Source organism: Callospermophilus lateralis, chromosome 7 (genome assembly GCF_048772815.1).
Source record: "Callospermophilus lateralis isolate mCalLat2 chromosome 7, mCalLat2.hap1, whole genome shotgun sequence".
In the NCBI taxonomy this organism is placed as follows: domain Eukaryota; kingdom Metazoa; phylum Chordata; class Mammalia; order Rodentia; family Sciuridae; genus Callospermophilus; species Callospermophilus lateralis.
In genome coordinates, this window is record NC_135311.1 from 56,624,066 (window position 1) to 56,644,245 (window position 20,180).

General features: G+C 42.9%; 1 protein-coding gene and 1 pseudogene across 1 annotated transcript; both read right to left on the bottom strand.

The window, feature by feature from the left end:
* Positions 1 to 1,190: 1,190 nt before the first annotated feature.
* Positions 1,191 to 10,561, bottom strand: LOC143404305 (protein arginine N-methyltransferase 6-like; annotated as a pseudogene).
* Positions 10,562 to 14,408: 3,847 nt separating this feature from the next.
* Positions 14,409 to 19,667, bottom strand: LOC143404306 (uncharacterized). Its single transcript, XM_076862523.1, is given in 4 exon segments — positions 14,409 to 16,313; positions 16,315 to 17,696; positions 17,699 to 19,137; positions 19,225 to 19,667. Coding segments are annotated over 4 exon segments (5,169 nt in total).
* Positions 19,668 to 20,180: the final 513 nt, after the last annotated feature.

A 20,180-nucleotide genomic window follows, 5' to 3' on the forward strand; every position in this document is an offset into this window, starting at 1 on the left:
TATAACTCATAAACAGCACACAAATCTTACTTAATCTCTAAAAATAATAGGAATGCAAATGTTTTATTTGCCATAAAGATAAGGAGGAAAACATCAGTGGAATGAATTGGACAACATGACTCACACTTCATTACAAGTCATTTTCCCAAATTCACAACTTTCACATTTGGGTGATCTTAAAAACAAAACAAAACAAAACAAAAAAAAGTTGAAAAAGAAAAGAAAGGAACTTTCACTAAATGTAAATAGGTCAAGTCATTTAATCCCTCCACATGTTCAAATTGACTACACTTTTCTAGCTGGGAATGTATTTTCCTTATTTTAGTGAGCCTAAATAATGTACCCATGGTAATGAATAAGGCCTGAGTTTAGGTCCAGAAACCTTCTCTATCAGCCTGTTTCATAATTACTCCAATATTATGGAACACAATAAGACTTTTTCTTGGTTCAGTTTTCATAGTAATAAGAATTTTTAAAATCCATGCTACTTTGCAATTTTTCAGACTTTTTTCTCCTAAATGTGGTATTTTGAAATTCTTAGGTATGCTATATAATTATATAAAGTCCATTTCCATGTGTTCATAAACTTTAGCACCCAATAAAAGTAGTAGGAACTGGGCTATATAAACTACTTCCTTATCTCCACCCCTTAATTACCAGTAATGAGTTTTATTTAGAAAACAATGAGGAACAAGTACCATAGCCTGCAGGCATCTAGCAATGGAGGGAATTCAGACACAGAAATTAAGGCTCTGGAGAGGTTAAGTCATAGTGGAAACTTCTGGAGTGAAACTGAACTCTTATACCCTTTTCCCAGCTGCAGACTTAGATAAGGTGTGAGGTGTTTAGTTTGTGCATGGACCCACCATAAACTGACATTTTATCCATCTTTTTTTTTCCTCCATGAAAAAAAAAGAAATGGAAATACACGTGCTTGTTACCACATGCTTTTAAGGTTTAAAAGCCTATCAATAAGCATGCTGTATCCGTGGTTGAGGAGATCGCTTTATAAATTGCCAGAAGAATCTCCTCTAATGAAGACTGAAGTCACTCTCCCTCCCCAAGAACCATGAGGGAAAAGAGACAGTCCCCTACTTGCACATGGGATCTCCCTTTCTCCTCTGACCTCCCTATTCCTCTCCCAAACAGGCCAGGCTGCCTTGGGAGGTGACTGGGAGAAAAAGCAATGCTCAGTCCCTCATGGCAAAGTCTTTGGTCTTTTCCTCCTGATCCCCCATTTTGTAGCACAGCAGAAAGCCCAGGTGAAGAGGGTTGTCCTGGGAGGGCAGCAGCGTGATCTCTGCTGAAATGACCCTGCCTTGCTCCATTTGTACAGTCTCCTTTAGGTAGAGAAGTGCCTGCTTCCAGTGTGTGGCCAGGTGAAAAGGCGAGATGGACAGCACCAGGGGTTTCTCCGAATCTCCTCCATGGAAGGTCACCTGGAACCAAAAGGCCAAACCATGCATGAGGGCCCAGCCATAACAGCTGTAGCGGAAGTACCCACACACCTTGCCTCCAGCTCCAGCTCCAGGAGGCGCAGGTCAGCTGGAGCTGAGCAAAGTGCTGCAGCCAGGAAGCACATCCTGGCTGAACAGACCCTGCACCAAGATCTCCAAGTGGCTCAAGAGGCAGCTTGGGGCGAAACTCTCTAGGCAACTTATGTTCATGCCTTAGTGCTGCTTCACCTGACTTCAAAAGCCTAGGCGCCACTCCAGCATCCGGTGGCTGATGGGGGCTACAAAGAGCTCAGTGAAAGCCAGTAGGAGAATACCACCCTCCCTCAGCCACTGGGTCTGTATGTGCAGCACAGAGCTCAGCATAGACTCACGCAGAAGTCCATAGCCCATTCACTCGCTCACGATGGCATCCACCTGCTCTGGCAACTCCACCTCTCCACCAGACCCTGCAGGACATGCACTTGGTCCTCCAGCCCGTTGAGCCACCCTACCTCTCGGGCCTTTTGTCAAAAGGCACTACAGCCTGGGCACAGAATGTGCACAAAATGCCGGTGCCTGCGCCCACCTCCAACAAGGTCTTGCCTCGCAGAGCTGCCCAGTTCCGCAGGATGCCAAGGCGGTAGGCATTGGTGAGGACGCAGTTGGAGATTCTCTCCTCCCCAACATGTCCCTGTAGCACTCCTAGTACAGGTGGTGCTGCTTGCTTGCTCTTAGTCCTCTGGGGTCGGGATCATGGCAAGTCCACCTCCTGCTCCCCGCCATCTTCTTCTTCAGTTCTCTCCCCTCCTTTGCTGCCACCCCCCTACTCTCCAGATATTTCATATAAATGGAATCATACAATATGTGGCCTTTTGTGATTGGCTTCTTAACATGATGTTTTCAGGTTTCACCTACAGTGCAGCATGTATCAGTACTTCATTTCTTTTTATTGCCAAATATTCCCTTTTCTGGATACACCACATTTTATTCAGTTGACAGATCCTGGGGTCATTTACATATTTTTGGCTCTTATGAATAATGCCATATAAAATTCATGTGCAGGTTTCTATGTGAACATTTTATTTTCATTTCTCTAGCATATATACCTTTTGGACTTACTGGGGCATATGCTCTTTCCCCTTACTGGTTAAGGGTAAGTTCAAAGAAAAAAAAATGGAACTGTTAATTCTGGCTGAGAAATTAGAAAAGACTACTTAGAAAAAGTGGTAGGTGAGCTAAGTTTTGAAATAGGAGTGATAGGATTCAACCAGAAAAGAGAAAATGAGATGACAGAAAGTCAGACATTTTGACTTGAATAACATTTGACTTATGTTTGCATATCATTATCCACAGTACATGTATGAAAACACAAATTGGTGCAAATATATTTTATATACAACAAGAGATATGAAAGCTGTGCTCTGTAAGTGTAATACGAATTGTAATGTATTCCGCGGTCATATAAAAAATCAATTAAAAAGAGGCATTTTAAAGAGTGGTATATCAGTAGTAAATCTTCATCAACACAGCATATGTTTTTACTTCTGAATGTTTTATTAGTATATTATAGTTACACATAATAGTGGGGCTCATTTTGACATTATTATATATCATGGAATAAAATTTGCTCCACTTCAGTCCCCAGTACTTCCCCTTTTCTTCTCCTTCTCTCTCCTCCTATTTCCTTTCTACTCTAATTGTCTTCCTTCTATTTATTTATAATTTTAAAATTTAGTTCTTTATTTATAAACATAAAGGTCAAATTCACTATGGTGCATTCACATGTACATAGCATAATTTGGTCAATTTCATTCCATTGTTCCTCTCCTTTCCCATTCCTCCTCCCTCCTCATCCTTTGCTCCACTGATCTCCCTTCTATTTACACAGGATTCCTCCCCCACTTTTTCCCCTTTCTTTGGTCAATATTTCTTCTATGAGAGAAAACATTCAACCTTGACTTTCTGATTCAGACTTATTATATATATATGTATGTATGTATATATATATATATATATATATATATATATATATATATATATGTAAAATATTCACAAAATTTAATATTTAATTAGAACTCTACAGTTTCATGGCATTGAGTACATTCACATTTGTACAACCATCACCACCAACCATCTTCAGAACATTTCTATCTTGGCAAATTGCAACTTTTCACGCTTAATAAAGATAACTCCGAGTCCCTGGCAACCTCCACTCTACTCCTAGAGTACTTTTGGATTGTTTCTTTTTCACTTAGTAAGAGAGGTCCACCATGACTAATGGGTGGTGTCTATATTTGCAGCCTTGCTGCATATACATGATTGAATGTATTGTAAGGACAGGTAACAGAAAATAGGGGGAAAATGAGGTGGAGACAAAAGCTAAACATATGGATCTCTATCCACAGGCTTAAGCAGCCCCGCCACAGATCTGCCTGATTATTTCACATCAAGAAATTGACCTTCCACCTGGTGCGGTGGCACATGCCTGTAATCCCACCAGCCTGGGAGGCTGAGGCAGGAGGATTGCAAATTCAAATCCAGCCTCAGCAAAAGCAAGGTGCTAAGCAATTCAGTGAGACCCTGTCTCTGAATAAAATACCAAAAAAAAAAAAAAAAAAGGCTGGGGATGAGACTTAGTGGTTGAGCGCACCTGAGTTCAATCCCAAGTACTAAAACAAACAAACAAACAAACAAATAAATAAATAAATAAATAAATAAAAATTTAAAAAACATAAAAAGCAAAAAAAAAAAAAAACAGAAATTGACCTTGACCTTGACCTTCCTATAATCCCAACTACTCAGGAAGCTGAGGCATGAGAATTGCAAATTTGAGGGCAACCTGGGCAGCTTAGCAAGACCCTGTCTCAAAATAAAGTTTGTAAAAAGGGCTGGGGATGCAGTTCAGAGGTAGAAGGCTCCTAGGTGCCAGTCCCTGGATTTTTGGAGCCATTTTCACTTTGCAGATCCACCATCAGTTTCACAGTTTCCCTACCTTCACAGGAGGCCAGGCACATCACAGCACCACTATAGCTTCATGTCCTCAGTGCCCATCCATGGTGAGTATTCTGCTGAGGGTCCTGTAGGAACTTCCACGTTTCCCTCTTGTACCATCACAGTCCTGGCATTGAACTTCACAGGTTTTACCATGACCTTGGATTGAAATCTAAATTTTGTAGAACCCTGAGCCCCCAGAACCCAGCTAACCTGAAGCACACTTGCTTGCACTGATGCTTTCTGTCAAGAAAGCATTTCCTAGTGCAGCCTCTTGAAAAACAACTTGGCAATGCCTCAGAGTTAAACAGTTATACTATGATGGAGAAACTTTCCAAAAGTGTCAAATAAAAATTAATCACTGTATAATCCTAAGCTATATGTCTACTAAATCATATTAGTTAGTAGAGTGACTGACTGGACTCATCACAAATTGAGTATTAAAGAAAATTCTTTTTAACACTCGTGCAGTTTACTTGAATATGATAACACATAAGTAATTAGCTTAACCTTATAAAAATATGGGGCTTGGTCAAAATATTTACTCACTTTTTAAATTAATGGTAGAATACACATACCTTTCACCATCACAACCATTTTTAAGTGTACAGTTCAGATCAGTGGCTTAATTACAGTCATGCGGTTGTGTGCCCAATCTTCAGAACTCTTTACCTTACAAAACCAAAACTCCATTTCCATTTATCAATTCCATATTCCACTATTCATTCCTTGGCAATCACCAATCTAACTTTCTTTCTCTATGAATCTTACTACTCTGGGTCAGATTAACTAATGTTAAGTAGAATTATACAGTATTTGTCCTTAGTTCACATAGCATCATATCCTTAAATGTCATTAATGATGTATCAGAATTTCCTTCCTTTTTAAGGATGAATACTATTCTACTATATGTGGGTATGGTAAATTTTGTTTATTCATTCAACCTTTGATGGACACCTAAAATGCTCACACCTTTGGCTAATGCAAATAATGCTATGAGCATGGGTGTCCAAATACCTGTTCAATTTTTGTTATCAATTCTTTTGGGGACTTATACCCCAAAGTGGAATTGCTTATTAAGTTTCTTCAGCAACTGCCATACTGTTTTCCATAGTGGCTGCACTATTTTACATTACCTGACCAACAACACAAGAGGGTTCCTATTTTTCCCTTCCCCTGTCAACACTTGTTATTATTATTATTTTTGAATAGTAGCCAATCATAATGGGTGTGCGGTGGTTCCTAATTGTAGTTTTGATTTTCATTTCCCTAATGATAAATGATGCTGTACATCTTGTGCTTATTGGTCATTTGTGCAACTTCTTTGGAGAAATCCTTTGCCCATGTTTTAATCAAATTTTATTGTTGTTGAGTTGAAGGAGTTCTTTATTTACTTTGGATTTTTAAAAAAAATATTTATTTTTTAGTTGTAGTTTGACACATACCTTAATTTTACTTATTTATTTTTATGTGATGCAGGGCCTCACACAGGCTAGGCAAGTGCTCTACCGCTGAACTACAACCCCATCCCATTACTTTGGGTATTTTTTTAAAAAATATTTTTAGTTATAATTGGAAATAATAACTTTATTTTATTTATTTTTCTATGTGGTGCTGAAAATCGAACCCAGTGACTCACACATGCTAGGCAAGTGCCCTACCACTGATCCACAAACCCAGCCCAACTCTGGATATTAAACCCTATGGGATATGGGATTTGTAAGTATTTTCATCCCTCTTATAAGTTGCTATTTCACTATCGACTTAACAAGTTTGAAATATAAATAAAACTCTTGGGTTTATTTGAAACTTTAATATCCTCATCACTCTTGAAGGTCTTAAAATATTATACTTTTCTAGCTTGTACCTTTTCCCCACCCAGTTCTAGGTATGACATTACTGCAGTCTTTTTTGAGCTGTGTGATAATTTAAGACTTAGACCTCTGCGTAAGAAATCTAAACTCTTTCTCTGTCATGTAATGAGGAAGCCACATAAGACAGTAAAATGTCTTGGACCAGTAGGGAGAAAACCCAAAGTTTAGACCTGCTCTATCACTTATTACTAGTGTAATACTTGAGTAAGTCATTTAACTTTTTTGACCTTAAGTTACATGTTTACAAAACAGAATATTAATTATTGGCCACCAGTGAACCATTCACTTTTATAAAGCATGGACAACATTTTTACCATGTGGTCCAGAAGTCATGTTCTCTGGTATTTAATCCAGTGAATTGAAAACATATCCATATAAAACCCTAACTATGCATGTTTATAGCTTCTTTATTCATAACTGCCCAAACTTGGAAGCAATAAAGATGTTCTGATGAAAACAAATGAATTGAATTCTAGATAACAGAATATTATTAAGCACTAAAAAAAGTTAGGAAACCATGAAAAGACATGAAGGAAGCTTAGATGCACATTACTAAGCAAAAGACACCAGTCTGAAAAGGCTTCAAACTGTTCTCTTCCAATTACATAATATTCTGAAAAAAAATTAAAATTTTTAAAAGAATTGAGGAAGAATGGGGGAATAAATCAAGAATCAGACTTTTCTCATTCTCTGCTCAGCCTAAAAGGTAAAAAAAGGAACAAAAAGTCAAGCAATATGCTTACCCGTGTTTACCGTGATTAAAGCCAGATTTTAGTTGGAAGAGAAAGGGTGAAGCTTATCACAGGATAGTTTTTCATTTCCAAGTCTTGCAGAGGACAAATCAAATAATACCCACTGCACCTTAAAATCATTAGGAAGCTACCTATTTAGAAACTCTTCAGCACAGAACACACTTTCCCCCTTTATCTGGCATCACCCTGTTTGAAGTTACACCTGTATCAGAATCTCAGCATTACATATATCATCTGTGGGGACTTTGAATTATTTATTCACAAAATGTGGATCCCTAGGCTTGCTGTGAGAATTAAATAGGATAGTATATTTCAGGAGGATCGTGAGTTCAAAGCAAGCCTCAGCAATGGTGAGGCGCTGTTGAGAGCCACAGCCAAAGGGGCCCCAGCAAACTTCCAGCTGCCAGCAAACTTCCAGCTGCCAGCTGATGATTGGCTCACAGCAGCCCCAGCAACTTCTAGCTGCCAACTGATTGGCTCCTCTATGGTGATGCTCTTTGGGCTGTTTCCCCGCCCTTTCAGACCATGGAGCTGCTCATTGGGGGACTTTTCTTGGCCAGCCAATCAACCTCAAGAACAGGAGGAGTGAGGGAGGTAGAAGGCTTGTGGGAGGCTGGTGGTGGCAGTTGGGCACTGAAGGTTTTCCTGAGGAGCTGTTTTGTGTGGCTGTGGGGTTCTAAAAATAAAGTTCATTTCTTTTGAAAAAGAAAAAAAAAAAAAAAAGTCCCAGCAAGGTGCTAAGCAATTCAGTCAGACCCTGTCAATAAATATAAAATACAAAAATAGGGTTGGGGATGTGGCTCAGTGGTCCAGTACTCCTGATTTCAAGCCCCAGTACCAAATATATATATATAAATAAAATATTCAAAAAGCCTAGTGGACATGTTTGCTGGTAATGACTAAATAACTGACTTAAGAAGGTAGCCAACAAGTGTCCTGACCACCAGGTGTCACCATTGGGCCAGGAGTATTCACCTAACTGCTCCAGGCAGGGGGTAGAACCTAGCAGCAAAACAAGACTGTCACTTTCACCTAGAGTACATTCGTAATTGATATAGGCTTTTCCCTACCTTGGGAGCTGGTATTACACACACACACACACACACACACATATTATTTGAAATATTATAATATTTCAGTATTCTCTTATAGGTGTGCTAAAAATTATGTACTATAATTAATTAGCTGAATATCCTCAGATTTGTTACCAAAATTTAATTTTTAAAATTATCTTCAGTGGACTATTTATTAATTTTGAGAATCAATAGTGCTTTACACATTCTTTGGTTTATCCAACCAGACATTATTGAGCTCCCATAGACTTCAATATTGACACAATGGACAATTTTCTGGCTCCAATTCCACAATTCATTGACATTATTCCTTTACAATTTTAATGGGATGACAGATAAAAAAGAAAATATAATAGTTTTAGCGTAAAAATAAAGTTTGTGACCACTAAATGTGGGTTAAACAAAGATTATTAACCCTTCTCCTTGACCTCAAGAACTCAAAAATTCAGTTAGCGATCTGCAGCACACTGCCAGGCAGAAGCGGGAGGCACAGGGAGGGCGGGGAGATTCATGGCAGGCGGACACCTCGCAGGGAACCTAAACCGCAATGGCAGTTAGCGCCATCAGGCCCCTCTGGGGTTAAAAAAAAAAACAGCAGCCAAAACAGCTTCTTTCTACAGCTTTCTGGGCGCCTTTGCTTTCAGTTTTTACATCGCCTCTTTTCTCCCCCTCCCCTTCCAGCGATTTCTTTCCCTTGGTTTCAGAGTTAATAGGGACTGTCAGAATATGACATTGTTTTAGTCAAATTGAAATCCAAAAACTAAAACTTCTTTTAAATACTCAGTATTCGCGAACCTTCAAATATGAAATAAAGAAGAGGAAAAAGGAAAGGGATTAAAATGTGTTGAGGGCCTACCAAGTGCCCAGCCCTGTACTGATTCAGGCATTTTTTTTCTTTTATCTAATGCCTGTCACCCAGGGTAAAAAAGAGCATAGCAGGAGTTAAAATCACACCGTCCCCTTTAAAATGTGTCCATACTCGGAACTGAAAATGCATAAAATCAAATTCTGCAGGGTAAGCTTAAAAAAAAAAAAAATCTTGCTACTTGCATAGCAAGTGTAAAAGCACATGCAATATCTTGTTAAAGTGTATGTTCACTTGGTTACATAAAGTTCAGGTTTTTCAACTGAGATTTTCATCCTTTAATCTCAAGGACTCTCTTGCAGTAACCTCTGAAAGGGTGTAATTGAAAAGATTCTCTTCCTCAGTTAATTCATTTATTCATTCATTCATATAAAATATTTTAATTGCATAAAATGTCAATCACAGGCTAGTCCCAATGATTTAAAAAAAAAAAAAAGAAAACTAAGAATTTTACCCTCTACTGATGCAGACCTGTTTAGATCCAACATTAAAAGACATGGCATCAAGTCAGGTGCCTAGGAGTCTACTTGGCTCATCTACCCATCAAGCCCAGCGGCTCTGAGGCTGAGGCAGGAGGATCACAAGTGGCAGCCCAGCCTGGGAAACCAAAACCCTGCCTCAAAATTTTAACAAGTGTGGGGGATCTATAGCTCAGTGGTAGAGTGCTTAACTAGCATGTGTGCAAGGTCCTGGGTTCAAACCCCTGAACTGTAAATACAAACAAACAAACAAATCCCACAAGCAGACAAAAATAGAATTCATTTAGGTAGAAGTTGGAGGAAGAAGCAATGAATTGAAATTGACCAGTTTTCTGAATTTCAAATAATGCAAAAGATTTGAGATAAAGTGGGGGGAAAGTGTTCTCGGTAAAAGAAATAGGAAAAATAAAGACCCAGAAACAGAGTGTAAAATATAAGAATGGGTAAAGCTTATTGCCCAGCAGGTTAGAGTGGGAAAAAAACAGTGGGAAGAGTTGGGGGACTTTGAAGTTTGTCACTTGGACAACTGGGTGGACTGAGTACTGGAAGCAGGAGGAGGACAGGTTGGGAGTGGAGAAATAATGAGACTTTATCTGAACTGCTTGCAGGGAGAGAGGGCCATCCTTAGCTTATGTGAAAGGTTAAGATTGAAAATATGCTTTGGGGGATTGTGGTAGTTACTGATGGCTGAAGTCCAAAAGGCAGATAAGAATGAGTTGCTCGGAAGAGTAATTAATGGGTAGACAGAGGAGTCGTCGATTGTGAAGGCTTTCAAGAACAAAGAGCCAGAGAAAGAGAAAAATCAAGAAAGAGAGATGATCTGGAAGCCAAGAGAGAGTTTTAACCTTTCAACATTTGTAGTTACTAAGACCTACTGTGTGCCAGGCTATTATGCTGGGATCTAGATACAAATGAATAAGACACACAGGGGCTTACAAATGAATGGAAGAAAACAGAAAAGCAACAGATCAATGAGAGACAGAAAGAGACAGAGACACACAGAGAGAGGGAAAGACTCATTTCCTGTCCTAGGACTCAATCCTTGTTCTAGATCTTACAGTCTTGGAGGACACAGGTAAGTAGGCAGTCATCGTACAAAGTGAATACTCTCTCTGTATAATGGTACATAAAGACTGCAGAGGGAGAGTATTTTACCATCTCAGGGAAGCTTCTGAGGGTAAGTGACTTTTTGATGAGAGTCAGGGTGGGGAGCAGTTTCCAGCCTACTCTGCATGTGCAGAGGCTCAGAGGAAGAGAACACATTTCAGAGGGAACTGAAATTACTTCTGTCTGGCTGCAGTTTACAGTGGGGCTGTGGTGATGGATACAGATGGGAGCCACTGATGTTTTAAGGCAGAAAAAGGGCATTTTAGAAAGACCTTCAGCTGGAGTAAAACTGGAAGATGAGAGATGGCCTGTTACTCTTTTTTAGACTTATAGTCAAAAAACTTTGCTTATTAAACACCTACTATGGGTCAGGTTCAAAACAGACATCATACTCAAAACATTTAGATGGGGCAAGTTTAATGAAAGGGCCCTACAGATTTGGAGGCAGGATCAAGAACTGACAGTTTTGTGGGGAGTTGAAAGGAGGCAGAGATAAATATCTGATCTGTCTCAACTCCTGTTTTCTCATCTCCTGCTGGAGTCTCCCATGATCTGTCCCAACCGAAGCCAGAAGGTAAAGGAGCCTGGAATATGCAGTTCATACAGGACAGCCTTAGGAGGCAGAGATGATAAGGACAGGTAGTAGTAAAATGATATAAAGCTACCAGCACAAACCCAATTCATCCAGAATTTACTGTAGGAATCTACAACCACTCTAGATATTTCAAAACACAAAGGAATTTCATCTGGCATTTTAGTGCTTCTGAGGTCTTCGGAAGGGATGAAGGAGTAGAAATCCCCAGACCAGTGAGTCCAAAGTTACATCAGTTAAGATGAACATTACTAGTCTGGTCCTATTTCACTTCCTTTTTAAAAATTTTTATTTATTCTTTTTAGCTATACATGACAGTAGAGTGTATTTTGACGCATCGTACATGCATAGAGTATAACTTCCCATTCTTGTTGTTGTGTATGATGTGGTGTTACACTGGTTGTATATTCATATTTGAACATAGAAAAGTGATATCTGATTCATTCTACTGTCTTTCCTATTCTCATTGTCCCTCGCTTCCCTTCATTCCCCTTTGTCTAATCCAATGAACTTCTCTTTTTTTCCCTTCACCCCACTCCTTATTGTGTGTTAGCATCTGCATATCAGAACACTTGGCCTTTGATTTGGGGGGATTGACTTGTTTCACTTAGCATGATTGTCTACACTTCCATGCATTTACTGGCAAATGCCATCATTTCATTCTTCTTTATGGCTGAGTAATAGTTCATTATTATGTATACTGTAAGGGTTTGGCGAAGCGTCGGAGGAAGAGACCACCAAGAGACTAACTTTATGCAATGTGCAAGAGGGAGTTTATTAGGATCCAGTTCTGCGCGCTGAGTCCCCAGGCCAGCTCGCACAAAAAGGAAGAGCAGCCCAGGGCCCAGAGCAGAGGTTAAGCTGAGCTTAAGTACACCTTTTGGAGAGGGCGGGGGGCTTTACATACATCAGAACAAATCAACAGAAGACACAGGAAAATTGAACAACAACTCTGAGTCAAGATTAGCACATTTACTGGCGGGAACAGATTGGACGAGGGTGATTGGTTACTTTTAAGTGGGGGGCAAATATTTAAACTGATTGGTTCTGGGCCCATGGTGCCTAGTGCCAGGCCACTCAAAGTCCCAAGTTATCAGACCACCAGAGGAGTCAGTGAGAATGTTTACTGGGGCAGCTCTGATATTGTCCTAACAGCTACAGAAATCAAAGGCTTTGGGGTAGCCCAAGAATTTAACATATCAATGGTCTCTTACTTTACAACCCAAGCCTTGCAGTTTAGAAACTTCACAATGTCTGATCTTTTACACTTTTACTCAGGCTCTGAGCTTAGAATCAGCTTAAAAATTTCACCTTTACATTTTTCACTCCTTTTTCTGACTACTTTTAATCTTAAAAGTACTGAGTCATAATTATTGGAGGGTCTCGTTTTCTATATCTGCCAGTGGAGCATATTGTTGCCTGATTACCATAAGTTTCACCTGTCCAATCTGAGCTTGAAGGAAAGAAACTATGCGGTTAAGTAAACAGGGACCCACAGTTAGTAACAGTATAAGAATAATCAAGGGTCCAGCTAAGGCTGATAGGAGTGTAGTTAACCAGGGGGACTGGGCAAACCAAGACTCAAACCACCCTTGTTGAATTTCTCTTTCTCTCTGGCACTCTTCAAGGCATTTTCTTAATTTATTCATGGATTCTTTTACAACTCCAGTATGGTCAGCATAAAAACAACATTCTTCCCTTAGTGCTACACAAAGGCCTCCTTCCCTCATAAAGAGAAGATCTAACCCCCGCCTATTTTGTAAAACAACCTCAGAGAGAGAGGTTAAAGACTCCTGCAAGGCTGTGATAGAGGTCTCTAATGTCTTCAAGTCCTCATCTATTGCTGTTTCTAACTGGGCCATTTATTGTGACCCCCGGATCATAGCAGCTGCTCCTGTACCAACTCCGGCAGCAGCTCCTATCACCAATAGTATGGCCAGAGTGAGGGACACTGGTTCCCAACGGAAACGGGTTATTTGTCCTCCTACTAAACTTTCAAATGATTCTGCATCATGGAAAAGCACCCTGGGGAGTACCTGCACCATCACACAATAATTTACTGAGCTATCAAACACCTGGACTGAAATGCAAGGAGTTAATCCTGAGTCACACGCCCACCAGGTTCCTTTCTCGGGAACTAGAAAGCCCTGAGTAACATCAATTTCTCCTATCTGGGTGCATATATGTTGTTTGCTTTTAGGTGGGGACCCTATACATAAACCTGCCCCGGTTACTTCTGGGAGAGTTAACTTTGGATTTTTACCCCAACTACAGGTGGAACTCTGTGTCTTTATGGCGTAAGTCCCATTAACTGCTATCCCTTCATAATAAGGGGGTGCGGCAGAGAGGCATAGCCAGCAGGATTGGGTGAGGTCTGGCTGTGTGGAGTTTAGCACCTCAAAGGTTCCTTTAATTAATTCCCAGGGGGAGGAGTCATCTGTACTCTGGACTGGGGAAGTAGTCAAAGACGGAAACCAGGAGGAATGAGATAGTAAAGGGGTTCTGGTAGTTCTAAGCGAAGGGGGTTTGGGATGCTTAATTCCTGGCTTAAGGGGATTGGGCCCTATTGCCATAGGATTTTCTTCCTGCTTAAGTCTGATGGTGAACCAGAGACCAAAGTCATAGGTGGGGCCATAAACATAGAACCGCATTCCCTAGGTATTTCCCGTAAGCCATGTCGTCCTGAGGTAGCCCCTTGCTTTGGAGGTAAAAGTTATGTTGAGGGGATTACACAGACTATTTCTTCCATATCGAGTGTTCGACACTCGGCTAGTCATACAGTCTCTAGGGTTTATCCAGGTGTTATTTCGCCCTACCTGAATCATGCTGTCTGGGGAATTTGGTTTCCACCATGCAGCTCCTGTTTGTTCACAACCCAAGATTTGCAATAAAAGTCATTGGGCCCTCCACAGGTTTGAGCCTGTTTGCGACTTCAGAAATCAGCTGGACACACATAATAATCAAGACTGGCTAGTCGACACCTATGATGTGGGCGATGACATCCATAATGCATATGGTTACCCCGTGGGGAATGTTGCCCTGGCTTGGGGTCGAACGGGATCTGTGTGGGGTCCTCTATGTCAGGGAGGTCCTAGTCAAAAAGGCCTATGGCCAGTTGACAAATGTCAGGATGGAGAGATGGCCACCCAGTCCATAAGGGGGCTTTATGTGATATAGACCACACTACTTGTCCAGTGGGATTTATAATTTGCCAGTGTTGTTGAACAGGCTGATGGGGATTAGGGCTGCAGGTGGTCAGGGGAAGAATCTATAGCCCTACCCACACGACGAACACGCAACTTGAGAGGGTTACCAGTCTGTTCCAGTTTCCAGCTGGAGTCTGGATAGGGTGCAGGCTTGAGATGGGAGGCATGAATCCAGGGAGCGATCCCATCTACTTTTACCGCTGTAGGCGTTATAAGCAGCACCTGGTATGGTCCTTTCCAGCGAGGTTCCAGGGATGACACCTGATGTCATCTCACGTAGACGAAGTCTCCCACTTGGTATTGGTGTGGGATTTCCTTGTCTCTGGGCTGATAAGCAGTGGCCAGCTGTTTCCACAGGTATTGCTGGGTGTGTTCAAGGGCTTTAAGTCTGTTAAGCAAGGGGGTGTGAAAGGAATCATTAAGTCTCAGGGTTGGGGTCAGGTCCCTGATTGGAGGAGGGGCACCATAGAGAATTTCATAGGGGGTGAGGTTACACAAAGAGACGGAGGGGGTATTTCTTGCATGAAACAGTGCATAAGGTAGAAGCATAGTCCAATCTTTTATGCTGGTCTCTAAGCTTAATATCGTTAAGGTCTCTTTGATGGTTCTATACATCCTTTCTACCTGTCCTGAGCTCTGGGGTCTATAGGCACAATGTAACTTCCAATTAATCCCCAGGGCCCTGGCCAATCCCTGACTTACCTGGGCCACAAACGCCGGTCCATTATCGGACCCCATTACCTTAGGCAGTCCAAATCTTGGAAAGATGTCTTCCAGAATCTTTTTGACCACCATCTGAGCTGTTTCTTTCTTCGTGGGGAAGGCTTCGACCCATCCTGAAAAAGTATCTACAAAGACTAGGAGGTACTTAAGTCCATACCTTGCTGGCTTGATTTCAGTAAAGTCCATTTCCCAGAACTGTCCAGGTCTGGTCCCTCTCAAGCGCTTTCCTACTGGAAGCTTGGATGGGTATGCATTAACTAATTGGCAGACTTGACAAGCTCTAGTCACCTGTTCAGCTATTTCTTTTCTCTGCGAGTCCGTCAACAACAAGTCCTTTCTTTTGTCTTTCAAGAGTGCCTGTAACTTCTTTGAGCATAAATGGGTGAGCTGGTGTACATCTTTGACATAGAGTTGGGCTTTTTGGAAATGTAAACTTGGCTCTGTAGGATCCCAGAGTTCGGTGTCTGTGTCCCCAGGCCATAAGTTGCCTGTATGTTCCCGCGCAGCTAAGTCTCCCAGTTGTTCCCCCGGTGTGTAAACAGCTAACAGGGTCACTTCTTTTAGGGCTGCCAGCTTAGCTTCCTCATCTGCCCGCCTGTTTCCAACTGCCACAGGGTCATTCCCCTTCTGGTTCCCCTGACAGTGCACTATAGCCAATTCTTTAGGGCCTTTTACTGCCGAGAGAAGGTGGAGGATCTCATCTTTGTTCTTTATTTCCTTCCCGGCAGAGGTTAGTAGTCCCCTTTGCTGGTATATAGCCCCGTGCACATGAGCAGTGGCGAATGCATAGCGGCTATCAGTATATATAGTAGCTCTTTTGCCTGATGCTAGCTCCAGTGCTTTTGTAAGGGCAATTAGCTCTGCTTTTTGAGCTGATGTTCCTTCTGGAAGGCCAGAGGACCAGATAACATTAGTTTTGCTAACCACTGCTGCTCCAGCCCACCGCTTACCATCTTGGAGGAAGCTGCTCCCATCCGTAAACCATATGACCTCAGGGCGGGGCAGTGGCTGATCCTTTAAGTCTCCTCATACATTGGTCTCCTCTGTCAGTATGTGTTGGCAATCATGAGCGATAGGTTCTGATGATTCTTCTGGCAGCAGTGTAGGCGGGTTAAGTGGAGCAGGGGGTCCCAGCGTTATTCTGTCCTTGTCAAGCAAGAGGCTTTGGTAATGGGTTATTCTGGAGTTTGATAGCCACCTGTCTGGAGGCTGACGGCTGACGGATGATGCTCTCCAGGGCATGGGGGGCTATAATAGTCAGCTTCTGTCCCAACGTTAATTTATTAGCATCCTTTATTAAAAGGGCTGCCGCTGCTATAGCCCTTAGGCAATGGGGCCACCCGCTAGCCACTGGGTCCAATTTTTTTGATAAGTATGCTACTGGCTTTTTCCAAGGTCCCAGAGTCTGAGTGAGCACTCCCCGTGCTATTCCTTTCTTTTCCTCGATGTAGAGAGTGAAGGGTTTTTCTACATCTGGGAGTGCTAAGGCTGGGGCAGATAGCAGCGCCCTTTTGATATTATTAAAAGCCTGTTGGTGTTCAGGGGTCCATTGGAATTGGGCATCCCTCTTTATCAGCGGGTATAGAGGGGCAGCTAAAGACGCAAACCCAGGAATCCATAACCTACAAAAGCCGGCAGTCCCAAGAAACTCTCTGAGCTTTCTCTTATCAGATGGGGGCAGTATCTGCACAACAGTTCGCTTTCTGGACTCAGTAAGCCATCGTTTGCCACCCCTAAGTGAATAACCCAGGAAGATTACTTCTTGTTGACAGATTTGGGCCTTTTTAGCAGAAGCCCTATATCCAAGCTGAGCAAGCTTGGATAATAGTGCTTGGGTCCCAGACTCACAGTTCTCCTTAGTGTTGGCTGCCAGCAGCAGATCATCCATGTATTGGAGTAGGGTGACTTTGGGGTGTGCAGTTCTGAAGTCGTTGCGGTCTCTGTGGAGAGCTTCATCAAAGAGAGTAGGGGAGTTTTTGAACCCCTGTGGGAGTCTAGTCCAGGTTAGTTGGCTGGATGTTCCTGTTTCTGGGTCTATCCATTAAAAAGCAAACAACAACTGACTGTCCTTGTGCAGGGGCAAGCAGAAGAAAGCATCTTTTAAGTCCAGCACAGTATACCATATCCGCTCCAGATTCAGAGTGCTAAGTAAGTTATATGGATTAGGTACCGTGGGGTGAATGTCCTGCACTCTGTTGTTGATCTCCCTCAGGTCTTGAACAGGACGGTAGTCCTTAGTTCCTGGCTTTCTTACAGGTAACAGGGGGGTACTCCAGGCTGATTGATAGGGCCTTAGGACCCCAAGAGCCAAGTATTTCTGAATATGAGGTCTTATCCCATCTCTAGCTTCTTTGCTTAGTGGGTATTGTTTAACACTGATTGGAGAGGCAGAAGCTTTTAATTCTACTACTATTGGAGGTTGTTTAATAGCTAGACCTAACCCAGCAGTTTCTGCCCAGGCATCAGGATAATCTTTTATCCATCTTTGGGGTAGTTTACCTATTTGATTGGTCCCAGGGGCCGTGAAGAGTTGATGTTCATCTTCTACTGACATAGTCAAAGCTGTGACTATGGGGTCTTTACTGAGGGGTTTAGAAATTCCACTTGGGGACCATTCGGGTTAAAAGTTATTTTAGCCCAGAGCTTGGTGAGTAGGTCCCTGCCCATCAGTGGGGCCGGGCATTCTGGGATTACTAGGAAGGAGTGGTGAACTTTTCCCCTTCGTAGTTCCATAGTCCTCTTTGTTGTCCAAGCCCGATATTTACTGCCATTAGCCCCTTGCACCAGGGATCTTTTATTAGATAAAGGGCTCAGTGGGGCCTTGAGGGCTGAATATACTGCTCCTGTATCTACTTCAAAGTTCACTGGGGTCCCCTCCACCTCAAAAGTTACCCTGAGCTCGGGGAGGGGATCCGAGCCCCGACTTTCCTAGTCATCTTCTAGGGTCAGCATGGTAGGCTGACGTGACTGCTTCTTTTTGGGACATTCTTTGGCCCAGTGTCCTTTTTCTTAACAGTAGGCACATTGGTCTGAGGCCAGGGGCAGCCTTTGGCGTGGGCCCAGGTATCTCTTCCTGTCTCCCTGCTTTCTAACTTCTGGCCTGTCTGTGGCTGTGACCAGGACCTTAGCCAATGCTTTAGTCTGCCTTATGTTTCTCTCATCTTCCTTGTGTTCCCTTTCCTTCTCTCTCCTCTGTTCTTTCTCTTCCTCAGTTTCTCTCTTATAATATATTTTCTCAGCCTCTCTGATTAAATCTCTTAAGGTCATATCTTGTAGTCCATCTAAATGTTGTAACTTTCTCTTAATATCTAGGGCAGCCTGCCCAATAAAAGCCATTGCAACAGATGCCTTTTGGTCCTCTTCCTGAGGATCAAAGGGAGTATATCTCCTATATGCTTCCATAATTCTCTCCAGAAACATGGAGGGAGATTCATTGGGTCCCTGAATAATCTCCCTTTCCTTGGCCAAATTAGTTTGCCGCCTAGCGGCCGCTCGGACACCCACTACAAGAACCCAGCGATAAGTGGACAGATGCTCCCTACCTTCAAAGGTGTTAGGGTCCCAGTTGGGTCAGTTTAAGGAGAAGCCAGCTTCGATGATGTTAGGAAGTTGGGTTGGTCTCCCATCTGGTCCAAGAACATTCTTTCGGGCTTCTAAGAGGATTCTCTCCCGTTCCTCTGTTGTAAAGAGAGTCCCCAGAAGCTGTTGGCAGTCATCCCAAGTGGGCTGGTGTAAGAACATCAGCGACTCGACTAAACCTGTAAGTCGGGTGGGGTCCTCAGAAAAAGGGGGGTTGTTATCTTTTCAATTGTATAAATCTGAGGAGGAAAAAGGCCAGTATTGGTAAGCTTGCATTTCTCCTCCATGCCCATCATCTATTGTGGGCCCATAAGGACGGAGAGGAAGCATCACTAGGGCTTCTGAGTTGTTCATTGTCTGCTGCCTGTGGGTCCCTTTAGCTGGCCCAGGCTTCTCCAGTGGGGGAGGGGCTGCTGCTGCCATTGTTGCTGTCACTGCCATGGGGAAGTCCCTGGGAGGGCTTTGATCTGACCCAAAAACCTCTAGCGGCAGGGTGCCCGAGTCAGGGGCAGGAGGGTCACCTAAGACGAATTGGGAGTTTGGGAGCATGGGTAAAGGATAAGGAGGGGGGGTGGAGTCCAATAAAGTTAAATCTTGTGACTCAGGGAGAACGGAGGGACGAGGGGGAGGAGCGGAAGGTTTGAGTGACGGAATCGTGGGCGGAGAGACTGGAATAGGAACTGGGACAAGGAAAGGCTTCACCCATATGGGAGGAAATTCACAAAGGTCCTGCCAGGTCAAAATATATGGCTGCTGGTCTGGATGGCCACGTGGCCCTTCCTGAAAAACAGTATCTATGACTTTGCGGATTAGAGGGAGGTGGAAAGACCCCCCTGGGGGCCATTCAACTCCAAGGGCGGGCCATTCTGAAGTGCAGAGTGTCTGCCAGGTCCGGCGTTTCACTGTAAAAGAAAGATTTTGAGCCCTTGCGCAGACATCTGTCCAATGATCAAGGGTCAGGGACAGAGGCGTGGAATAGCCTTGTCCCATACTGAAAGTTACTCAAAGAGAGACAGGGACCAGACAGTACTACATGACAAACACGGACACACAGTAAACATTTAACATAAGTTCAGAAGCAGAGATTAAAGACAGGCAGGGAATTTAATCCTGAGAAAAAGAATTGCTGGCAAAACCAAACGGATTGGCAGCAAAATATATCTAATGAGGGCTCTTCCCTCTAAATGATGGGGGGGCTATTCTGTTTCCCCCCCCCCCCCCCCGCGCTGAGTTCCCCAAGGCGTCCCTCTGAGGAACGTGGCCCCTGGCTTCTGGCACTTCTGTCTGCCACTGCCAGGGGAAGCTCACGCTCTCCGCTGGCGGCCACACGCTGCCAATCCAAACCAAACCTAGAAGGCTCTGAGAGTTCACACCCTCTGGGAGCTCACGCCCGCCATTGATTCAAAAAAAAGCTGAACCTGAGCGATCGCAAAGGAAGAACAAAGAAAAAGAAGAAGAAGAAAAAGGAGGAGAAGAAGAAGAAGAAGAGGCGCCTTACTTAAA